General features: G+C 37.6%; 1 protein-coding gene across 13 annotated transcripts in view; it reads right to left on the reverse strand.

The window, feature by feature from the left end:
- Positions 1 to 12,507, reverse strand: part of ADAMTS6 (ADAM metallopeptidase with thrombospondin type 1 motif 6) — a 343,812-nt gene that overhangs the window by 166,761 nt on the left and 164,544 nt on the right. For all 13 annotated transcript variants that reach the window (XR_011966189.1, XR_011966190.1, XM_072605071.1 and 10 more), the window contains one exon: positions 9,333 to 9,438. Coding sequence is in view for 11 of the 13 variants with exons in the window: in XM_072605071.1 (XP_072461172.1) it covers positions 9,333 to 9,438 (106 nt within the window). In the remaining 2 variants the exon portion in view is untranslated. The remainder of the gene's footprint in view (positions 1 to 9,332; positions 9,439 to 12,507) is intronic.

The raw sequence follows: 12,507 nt of genomic DNA on the forward strand, positions 1-12,507 counted from the left end.
GCTACTATTATGGAAGTCAAAGAAGAAGACAGGATCAAGAAAGAGAGGGTGGTCAACAATAAAAATACTGCAGAGAGGCCAAGGAAGAGGACAACTAAGTCCTGCCTCTCTTCTGGGGAATGTAAGTGAATCTCTATCATTTGTTATATACCATACACATACATACATACATACATTTACATGTATATATATGTATGTGTATATATATGTATATATACACATATATAATAAGTAAAACCTTCTCCTTCCCCTTTAGAATATTGGTATTTTGAGATACAATTCTCCTTCCCTGATGGAATCTGAGCTAGGATTCCACATTTTACACTCCAAGGGAAAGGGAGGAACATAAATACCTCCATAAAGTTTTTGATTCTCATTTGAGATCCCAACACCATCCTTTTGAACTCCCTGTGAAGATTAATATCCATATCAACTGGCTAATATCCTATAAGTATTAGTCTTTTTTTCCTTTCTTCCTTGAAACCAGTGACTGAAGAATGGGTTAAAATGGCCAGTCAAATAACTTCATCTTTCTTTGATGATTCAGAAAGCTTCAAGATTTTCCAGTGCCTTAAGGCTAATCAAATGAACATCAATTCTCCTTGCACTAAGAAACTGAAAAATTGCTACAAACTATAACTGGATATTTCTGGTTGGTGCAGTGCCAGAATCATTGTTCCTTTATAAACATCTAAAATGGATGCACGCTATTATTATACTTGGGATAAACAGCAGGGATACATTAAACATTCATTAAAATGATTTAAGTACTTATTTGCATATCATGCCCTTGAAAAACATTAATTAAACTGAACACCTCATCTGGTTCTTTAAAAAGTACAACAGTTAACCCTGATATGGAAAAATTACAGGATGCAGATGTGAGCATATAAGGCAGCAGTAAATAAATGCAATTTTGTGTATCATTTGTGTGAATTTAACAAACTATTTTTTAAACTGAGCCATTAGAATGGAGTGAGGATACTGCTGCTCGAAAGAATCACATCCAAGTCTTAGTCAAGTGCATTCTGATGGCTTAAGGAGGTCACTCTGGATCCTTGAAGGTTATGCCTGTAGAGCTCAAATTCTGATAGGTTCTCCCAAGCTGGAAAGATTTCAAGAAGAGGTGTTTGAAGACCAGCTTATTTAAGTGCAAAAGAGTATCTCACCAAATTGGTGTAAGGTGACTCGTTCTTCAGACATAGCAACTCATCAAGATAATCTCCTAAGGCAGAGGAGAGCTAGAATCTCTCACATTGACAAAATCAGTCAGTAAGAACTCCAAAGTCCTTTTAAAATGATCCAGTTCTCAATCCTTTCATTTTGTGAATAAGGAAGCTGAGGCCCAGAGTAGCTGAGTGACTTAGTAGCTAAGATCCCATTAGCCTTGGGACTCCCTCTCTTCACCACCCTGTCTCTCTGATTGGAGAGGGGAGCCACCTTTTAAGGAAGGAGCTAATTCAAAACATCTCATATCTCACCTGTTTATACTACTTTGACACTTCTCTGGGACATTGATCAGCCTCCCTCCCCTACCTTTTCAGCTCCTTTTGTAAGTTGTCTTCCCTCATTAGACTGTTAGCTCCTTGAGAGCAGGAACTGTCTTTCTTACTCTTCCTTCCCTCCTTTCTTTTTCTTTCTTTCTTTCTTCCTTTCTCTTTTTCTCCCTTCCTTCCTTCCTTCCATCCTTCCTTCCTTCCTTCCATCCTTCCTTCCTTCCTTCCTTCCTTCCTTCCTTCCTTCCTTCCTTCCTTCTTCCCTTCTTTCTTTCTTTCTTGTTTTGTATCCCCATCACTTAGCACAGTGACCAGCACATAATAGGTGCTTTATAAATCCATTGACTGACTGTCTTGCAGCTGGTAAGCAGAAGTAAAACCAGTATTTGAACTTTGTCTTCTGATTCTCTGAAGTTCTTCCAGTTTCACCATGCTACCTTGTATATCTAATACAAGGAATTATTCTTATGGGCTTACAAGTATGATCTTGTGTTATCATCTTAGATAAGTTGCAAGCCTATAAAGCATTAAATAAAAAAAAATACTAAAACCCAGCCAAGATTTGTGCACAGCACTCTTTCCTCTACATTACAATAGCCAAATGCCTCATGTAGGCTCCAGTTACTTATTAACCATAGTCATCATCCTAACTCACATTTTTATAGCACTTTAAAGTTTAGAAAACACTTCTGCAACAATAACTCTGTGAGGTTGCTAATATAATTATTCCTAATCCCATTTTATAGTTTGAAAGACTAAGGCTTCAACAACAACCTGGGTCTTCTGATTCTAATCCAGTGCTTCTTCCACGATACCAAGCTACCTCTTTCATATGACTTCTTGCCTCTAGTCTACTTCCTATCAAAATTCATTCACAATATCATGGCTAAAGTCATCTCTCAGCTTCGATTTTCAACCACATCATGTTTCAAAAACCTCCATATTAAATCTCCCCCTTAAGTTAAGCTGTAGAGATCATTTCTCAGACCATCCAGTACTACATTTCCTCTCATATGTTCCTTTATTCCCCAAATTCTAATACAAATACCAAGACCCACCTCAATAGGTCACCTCCCCATAGATGGTAGAGATGCCATTTGCCAGGCAACAAAGGACTAACCTTAAACAAAGTTATGTGTGTGTACATATGTATACAGCATATCATTAGTTTAGAAACATTTAGAAGACTTCTAACACCAATCAGAAAGATTTCTCATTGATAGTTGGTCAGCTAGCATTTAATAAGCAGCTACTATTGTGCCAGGCACTGGTCAATAGGAATACAAAGAAAGACAAAAGAGTCCCTCCTCTTAAGAAGCTCACATTGGAAATTTATTCCTCTGTGAAACACTGTTTTTTTTCTTTATGTTCTTCCAAGATGTGAATGGCTCTAAGAGGACTAATAAATTAAGTTTCAAATGCCTAAATAAGACTGAGACTAGATGGGATCTGAAGACCCTCCAGGTCCCTGGAGGGAATGTGCAGAGGGAAGATACAAAAGAAAGGGAGTTCAGGGTTCATCTTTGCCTAGTCATAATTTGCCTAGGTTTAGCCCTAAAGCCATGCCATTTCCCTGCTGATTCCTCACATGGCCTGCATCTTTTCCAGAAAGCCTCTATTGCTGAGCCAAGGCATTAAAAAAATCAATGCCTCAACGAATGGCCAAAATGACTCTCCATTTTTCTTTTCTCAGCATCATCTCTTCATCATCATCATCATTCTCATTATTATTATTCACTGTAAGTACCCTCAAACAAAGTCTAGATGTAATCCTATAGAATCTCAACATAACTTAGATTAATATTAGGCAGTAAGGTTACACTACTTCTAAGAAGCTAAAATCCTTGAATTTTTGGAAACTCTCCTTAAGCAGTGTGAATAACATCTTCCTGAATTTATGGTAACTTCAGTTTGCAGCTTAATTCTCCCTTCTCAACATGATCATTTTCATAACCTTTGAAAGCCACAGTAAATGCACAATTAATAAAAATCTTTCGAAGTGCATCCCTTCTTTAAGTGTATTTTGCTGTATTCAGACCAGACATGGTACTTATGTGCAGTTCTATGCCTCAATTTTCCATTTGAAAAAGAAACCAATTCCATATTTTTTTACATCATGAAAGAGAGTAACAGAAGTAGTTACCATGGCCTACTCAAAGAAAATAGTTCCCCTTACGGCTGTCTGAAATGATTATTATCCCCATGGCACACACATATCCTATATTCAAAACTAAATTCTATTCAATTTAAGAAGAGGGCCTGAAAATATTCACACTATCCAGTGATTTTGTCAGGGCTCTTCCTTAGTAATTCACGGGTGAAAATCCTTTCTTAACAACAATGAATCTTCCTAGGTCATCACAGTTGCCCATTACATGAAAGGCATGGGCGTACAAAACACAACACACCCAGTACATGGAGAGTGGCCATGGTTACTAGTTTGTTTAGAGAGGAATGAAGATCACATCTTCCCTTCCATTTCCCAATAACTGTCTGAATAAACCAGAGTTGACTTGCTAATGGCTCTAGTTTTAACTCCCAAGACTCTAAGGGCAGGACAAAGGGCTTCATCTCTGATGTACCTTTTTCCTCCTGATCAGATAAAGGGAATTGAGTAGGACAATCTGTTAACTCCATCTTGTCTATCTGGCACTGAGATAAAAGGCAGGCCCACAGAGTCCTGATGGGCTGTCGGGAAAAGCAGTTAACATTTCTACTGTCAGATAACATTTCTGCACTCAATCATTTCTTCTAGCATTAGAGCCAGAAGGAAGGTAGTGGTGTTGTTTTTAACATGCTCTGAAACAATGGTCTGATCTGTAAGACTAAATGTTGTTCTTGTTAAATATGTCAGTGCTTAGCCATTGTGGGAAATCTGTTTAATCTGAATGCAAATCACAGCTGTCTATTTTGTAATAGATGAATCTTAAGGAACTGATTTCATCCCCACTAATCTCTACCAGCAGACTGCTCCTTCAATCATTCCTTTGTGCCCCTCTGATTTTCAACCTCCTTCTTACTCACTGGTTCCTTCCCTGCTGTTTATACACATGGCCTTCACTCCACCATCCTTAAAAACTCATCACTTCTTTCTAGACCTCTTTGTGGATCACCCTCTCCTTCTGGATACCCTCTTCTTTCTGGATTTTCATGACACTGTTCTCTCATGGCTTTCTTCTCACCTGTAGGGCTGATCCATCCTTATCTCCTTTGTAAATTCATCAGTTTTTAACCTGTGCTTTTTTTAATATTGTAATAAGTGTAGTTCAGTGCAAGTGGTTTCCTTTGTAATGCCATGTGCTTTTTATTTTATATATTTATAAACGTGATTCTGCAAAGCGGACCATAGGCTTCACCAGACTTCCAAGGATGTCCATGACACAAAAAAAAGGTTAAGAACAGCTGATCCTACTACTATCTATCCTACTACCTATGCACTTGACCCCTAAATTGACACAACCAGATTCATCTAACCAAAGCTCCAGTCCTATATCTCCAACTATCTACTGGACATATAAGTTTTTCAAACAATATGTTTATCTTATTTATTGTTTTTTTGTAGACAATTGTGGTTAAGTGACTTGCCCAGGGTCACATAGCTAATAAGTATCTGAGGCTAGATTTGAACTTAGGTCCTCCTGACTCCAGGGCTGGTGCTCTATCCACTGTGCCACCTAATTGCCCCCCAAAAAATATGTGTAAAATAGAATTATCTAATTTTCCCACTTCTCTCAAGAACACCATCATGTAGGTAGTTACCAAGGTTTGCAAACCAAGAGTCATCTTCAACTTCTCAGGTGGCTGAATCTTGTTGATTCCACCTCCTCAATATTTCTCAAATCTGCCCTTTTCTTTCTACTTATGCCACAAGACACTTATTTCAGGTTCTCATTACCTGCACCTGGATCATTGCAATGCTCTCATTATTGTTCCCCACCCCCTGCCTCAAAAGTCTCTCTCTTCCCTAATTCATCCTTCACACAGCTGCAAAGCTCCAGAGCTTTTTCCTAAAGCACAATCCACCCATTCTCCTACTCAAGAAGCTTCAGTGACTGATTATTGCCTCCAGGATCAAACACAAACTCCTCTATTAAGCATAGAAAGCCCTTCACCATCTGGCTTCAGCCCAGCCTTTCATTTTCAAGGTGATTATACCTCATTCTTCTTTATATCTTTAATCTTAGTTCCTTCTCTCTGAGGTAATTGCCAATTAATCTTGTATATGTGTGTATATGTATAGATGTATGCACATATATATGGATATGGATATATATGTATATGTGTATATGCTTGTGTGTATGTGTGTAAATAGATATACATACACACATATGTGTGTATAAATGTATGTGTGTATGTGAATATATATACATATATATTATCTTGTCTATTCATCGTCTGTACGTCGGCTCCCCCATACAGCCTCTAATTACATACCAATGTATGAAAAATACATCCAAAACAGATTTTGCTTACTTTTTAGAGCATTGCTACATAAGGAACTGTTACTCATTTCCAGGAGAGCTCAAAACACCTACCTGATGTAACATGGAGAAGAATAAGAATGTGGGCAAAATTCAGGGAGCAGACCAGAGCGCCTAGTAGGTGGCCCAGTTAGAATATTAATAAAAAGGCACAATGAGCACTGATCCCTCATCTCAGCTACTTAAAGCACAACATACAGGAATGAGTTTGCCATATATATTCTAGCATTAAGTAGTTTCTAACTACATAAGGCAATATTGCCATCACATACACAATTACCCACCTGCTAGTATGTGACTTGTCCCAACATTTCCATTTTATTGACTCTAACAGAACCTCTTAAATACAGTCTGGTTGCATAAGATTATGGCTACCATTAATGAGCCTGAGTTTTAAGTGACCAACCAGAGATACATATGTTCCTTTCATGGGGACATTTTCACTTTCATTCTCCTACTATTTACTTATATGTAGTTTGGGAAAGAGTGAGAGAAAGAGAAAGAGAAGAATTATATGTTTTCAACTAATTTTTCTTATTTTGAATATAACTGTTTTTCAGCTTTATTAAAGATTTTCTACACCTGCCTTCTATTGCTATCCAAATCTAAGTAGAACCTCTAAAAGGAATTTACATTTCAAAATGATTCATTTACACATGGAAAAAAAAGCCCTAACTACTGTCCAACGACTAGAAGTGGGAAAAGGAATGGATATGGAGCCAGAAGACATAAGTTTGAATTCTGACACTACTATTTACTACCTTTAGGAGCACTGGAAAGGCACTTAATCTCTATCTTAAAATTACAGTTTCCTCATCTGTAAAAGAAAGAAGTTGAATTAGATGACCTTTAATGTCCTGTATAACTCTAAAGCTATGACCCTTATAGGGCAAACATATGAACAACAATCACTTTCCATTGCTAATTTTGATTATTATAGTTAGATGGTGAGAAGCTTATTTTCCAAGATTCTGAATTATTTGTGTCATTTAGTTGTTTCTTCCTTCTGCCTGACTCCCTTGCTTTTACGTGTTCCATGATTCTTTCTACCAAGTTCACCAGGAAAGTCAAACGAAGGAAATATATTCAGTAGTTACAATTTTATTTCACTAAACAAAAAGGTTAACCTTTAGAAGGAAAAAGAAAACAAAGTAGTCTAAAGACAAGCTAAATACAGATTCAAATAAACATTTAGTAAGTGCCTACTGTATATGGGTACTGGATGAGGCCCCTGGGAATAATAATATAATAAATCTAGCACTTATATAGCACTTCAGGGTTTGTGAAGCACTTTGAAAATGTTATTTAATTCTCACAACAACCCTAGGAGGTTGGTGTTATTATCTATTATATAGATGAAGAAACTGAGACAGACAGAGGTCAAGTGACTTGCTGAGGGACACACAACTAGCAACTGTCCAAAACTGGATCTGAACTCAAATTGTCCTGATGCAAGGTCCATCACTCTATCCAATGCTTTAAGGCTTAAAGCATCATATGGGAAGCTGATACTATAAACAGGTAATTACAGTGTGAAGAGTTAGAGAGTGCTTTGCAAAATCTGATTTATCCGTATTTCATATATCTGTATTCTCTCTCTTTCCTGTTAGGTAACAAAGCTGGTTTCCATTTCAATGCCATTGAGTCAATAAATATTATTAAGTGCCTACTCTGTACCAGGCATTGCTCTAAGTATTTGAATGGAAAGGAGGAACTCTGGCTAGAGCAGTGTGCCACTTTTCCTTTTCCTTTTTCTGTTCTTCCCTTTCATCTCACCCTGTGGTTTCACCGACATAAGGAACTCCCAGGCTAGATATGTCCTCCACTTTCGTGTGTCAGCCACTTTCCAACACCCAGTCTTAGACAAGTATTTGAGAGGTTTATGTGATTCACCCCAAGGTGTGTGTGTCAGAGGCAGGGGTGGAATCCACTTCTTTCTGACTCCAAGACTACCCACCCATTCACTTTGCAACATTTCCTTAATTGTACTAGAGAACTGACTAGCATGCTACATATAACAGCTAACCCCATCTGAACACAAAGAAGAGATTTGTTGACTGACAGTGGGAGTCCCGTCCTGTCATCCCTAAACCTAGCAATATCAATACCTGTAAGAATACTTGTAATATTCCAAAATGAAGAGAAAAAAACATGAATGGGAAAGGGCTTTGTTTTAAATGGAGGAATAAGAACGTGAGATGCTTTAGCCAACAGAAGCAGTTTGGGGTTTTGTTTTTGTTTTCGGAAAGGGGATGGATCTGTATTTCTTAGTGATATGGAGCTTCTGGTAAGGAAACAATGCAAATTGGCACCTGTTCTTGAACTTAGAGCTCTTAGAGAGTGGCCTAGGGGCACTGAACTGACTTTCCTAGAATGAGGTGAGATGAAATCTCTCCTCTAGGGGCCAGTTCACCAACTCTCTGATTCATATTTTAAAGGCTTAGCTGGATGATTTCAGATCTGTCTAAAATGAAGTAGATGCCATCCTACTGCATCTCACCCCACTTATTCCAAAGCATTGTTGCTGTCCAATGACACCATGTTCTCTCAACATGACACACAGGTGGCAAAAGAAAAAGTGAAAGTCACATCACAGCTGCCAACATGTACACTTCAGACCTGGAAATGCCATGTGCACAGCTGGAGCAAAAGAAATAGCAGAAATAACATTTTATTATCGTATATAATCAGTGAGGATTGAAAAAGAAAAGGCAAATTATTTACCTTTGGAACAATTTGGTTTCCTGAGGAAAGGGAGGAAGAAGGAAGGCATGAATAGCTAAAGTTAAATCTTTTCAAATGATACTTGAGTGTGTGTATTCAACAAAGAATCCTACCTTTTTTATTATTATTAATCAAAAATATTGTTTGAAAAGATTCCCAGTCTCAAGGTGCCTTACTCCAATACCCAAATTGCAACAATACCAGTTGAAAGAGTGTTTTCTAACTACTGGTTCATGGCAAATTTTGACTAGTCTGAAGAATCTATTTCCAAAGGTCTTTACTTCTTAAAACACATAAATTTAAAACAGAAAATGGCTCCTCTCTGTATTCTTTCCATCCTCAGCTACCTTCCTCTCTCTGGCTTCTAGTCTTTTCCCCCCTCAACCATCTCCCTATAGCCACAGAGGACAGGGCAGGGGGTGAGAGTGGGGAGAGAGAATGTCAGTGTTTTCCCAATCTGCCATCTAATCTGGGTTGGGATACCTTCATGGGAAGGGTGATATTCTCTCTTGTCATCCAATAGGGATGTAGTTAAAGTGTGGCCAAATGCAAGCAATCCAAACAGTAGTTTCCCCAGTTGCTCAAAGAGCAGCGTACTAAATTTTATCTTGATTTTCTTAAATTCACTCACTTGTGACCAATCTCATGAGCAATGGTAAAAGCGGAGCCCAGGCCAATGTCTTCATTAATGCTGCAGCTCCTTTCAGGCTCACACATTCCAGCCACAGAGGCCAAGCCTGAAGAAACAGAAGGAGACACAAAGGGTCAAGCCAAGGTGTTGCAGTCTTAAAAGCCCCTACTTATAAATGCCTGGATTCTTTTTTTAATAACCTCCACGCACAGAAGGAGCAGTTGGCAAAAGGTTAACTTTCTAGTCATTTGCAAAATCACTGGGGGGGAATTTCACTCTGCCGGCTAGACATTAATATTTTTTGAACTGCAGTCAGTGCTGGAAAATGTCTAGACGAGGGGTTAGATTTATAAATTTTACTTCTGGTAACTTGGGACCACCTAGTAACTTGAGCCAGGAGAGGGAATTCAAGAAAGCATTTCTATTTTAACATTCTTGAGGCTGCAGAAAGCAAAATGTATCCACATTATTTTTCTAAAGAGATCTGTTTAAGTTTAGTGGGTTCATAAAAATATACAAGCAACTTTTTTTAGTTACAAAAAAATGAGTCCCAAGTGGTTAAAAAAAAGACATTTTTATGAAAACAAAACTAAATGTTATCAATAGAGGGAAAGAACTGTTAAAACACACACACACACACACACACACACACACACACACAAACTGAATCACTAATGGTCTGGTGTTTTCCCCCCCTTTTTTTCTTCATTTCTTTAAATCAGCATCTCTTGAAATCAGTCTTGGTGAGGATGTTAGCATCTTTTTTCAAATAATCTTAATGAAAGGGAAGTAATTCCCAAATTTAGGAACGCAGTTCTGTAGCTCTGTCCTACAACCTCCTTTGGTATATTGAATATTCCTAATAAAGGAGATGCCATGGTGCTAATTCACTGATGCTGATGAATTGCACGGTTCCTCAGGTTATCATGTAGATGTCTTAACATCCACTCCAAGAGAATATCATGCTCTGTATTGCTCCAAAACAGAGCTGAATTAAAGGAAATTTTATGCAAAAGGAAAAATGCTATCCTGTATAAGTTAACAGATTCCAAATCATACTGTATCACTTAACACAGAAAGAAATAAAGAGGGCCTAAGAGAAGTCACTTGGACAAAATCAGGGGAAATGTATGAAAAACCTTTCACATTATGAACAATGACTACTTTGATCCAAGTATTGGTAATTGCCTTCCAACCAACTCAATTTCCCATTATGATAGTTTGATACAGTGTAAACTGTATTATCCAGCATTTCACCAACAGGAAAGCTCTAGAAACTGCTTTTTCTAAAGCCTCCATGCATCCTGTGCCACCCTGTCTCCATTCAAAATTTCAACCTAGCAACCAGAATAGAGTTAGAGTTTGCTGAGGGATTATTTATTGTACCTATTTGTTTGGAGGCAAAAAAAAAATTAGACCTCTGAGACCTTTGGGTGCTTTTACCAATTCTGGAGATTTAAACATATAAATAATCTTTTCACTAACTTAAATATTTTATAGAGAAAAGCAAGGGTAGTAAGAAGATGAGGAGAGACTGGGCCATTATCTATTCAACAGGATTTTATTTTATTTTTTTACTAACTAGCACTCTTTTGTCCCAATATGTCAGATTAAAAAAATTTTTTTTAATTGCATTAACTGTTCTCGATCTGAGGTATTGGTATTGTTATCTTGGTCATGGTGACTGACTCCCCTGGAAGCATTAATGCACTAGCAGATGAAGGGAAGCAAAGCAAATATCTCTTACTGATTGAGCACACTGTACCTTGTGAGTCTTACGAAAATGTGTCCTCATCAAAGTTGCAATGGATAATTATTGTTCAATTCAGATTTTTTCATGTTTTCCCAAACCAAAGTAGAATTGCAAGGGCTATATTTTTATATGTCTTGTGGTTTATATTTAAAATAGAGAACTCTAAATAATTCCTTGTAGAACTTTAGAGTTTTAAAATGTAGATTTGGCTCTGAAGTTTTACATAAAATTGCCAGCTTTGCTAAGAGAATACATTAAGAGGAAGAATAATCGGCAACAAACTATTTGGTGAATGCCTAGGAGTGACCCTAAACTAAAAAAAACAAAAACAAATAGTATATTGGTCAATTTCCTGCTCTCTTGTGTTGCTACAAAATTCTCTCTAGTGTTGGTGATAGGTTTGATTTCTAAGATGGACAGCACGGAACTTATCTTTTATGGTCACAGATCATACGATCACACCCCGCGCCCTCCACTCTATTCAGATATCTCATGAGGGAAAATAGCCAAGAGAATGCAGATTATTTACCACTAAAGAAAAAGTCACTCAAGTGGCATGTCCTACTGATGGCAGGAGTCATTAACATCTCTCATATATGAAGGTCAACACATATGTACTTGCATGACAATGTAATCTTCTTGAGGTCAGGGCCCTTATTTCATTTTGTCTCTGTATTCCCAGTACTTTGTTAAGTCGGTCAGTCACATTTGATTCTTTGTGACCCCATGCACTTTTCTTGGCAAAGATATTGGAGTGGTTTGCCATTTACTTCTCCAGTTCATGTCCATTTTACAGATAAGTAACTGAGGCAAATAGGGGGTCAAATGACTTGCCCAAAGTCACACAGCTACTAAGTGGCTGAGGTCACATTTGAACTCAGATCTTCCACTCTGGGCCCATCATTCTATCTACTACACACTTAGCTCTCCCCTTTTCTCAGTACTTAGCATTTAAATGATTGTTGGATTGGATTTCATATGCATGGTTCACTCACAGTTGGAATTTGTATTTGTTTGTTTTGTCGGGACTTGTGATTTCATTTTGTGGGGAACCCCAAGATTGATAATTCATCTATTTTACAGAGATAGCTGGAGCACAGAGAGGTTAAGAGACTTGTTGGATGTCACACAACTAGTAGATATCAGGTTTTTGTTCTACTACAACACCCTGCTTCTCAGTTCTTCCTTTGATCTAAGAAAACCAAAGTGGCTTTTGACCCCAATATTCTTTTAATAATAAAAAAAATTAATCATTCTTGACATGATAATGCATGATTACATGTATACTTGAATGTAGACAATCTAGGAAATCATAAAAATCACTGACAGAAGACTTGAAAGGGACCTCTCAGTACAGAAATCTTTTCAAGAATATCCATTCACCACACTACTTCCAATCCATAGCACTGACAAAATAGTGAA

This window comes from Notamacropus eugenii, chromosome 4 (genome assembly GCF_028372415.1).
Source record: "Notamacropus eugenii isolate mMacEug1 chromosome 4, mMacEug1.pri_v2, whole genome shotgun sequence".
Classification (NCBI taxonomy): domain Eukaryota; kingdom Metazoa; phylum Chordata; class Mammalia; order Diprotodontia; family Macropodidae; genus Notamacropus; species Notamacropus eugenii.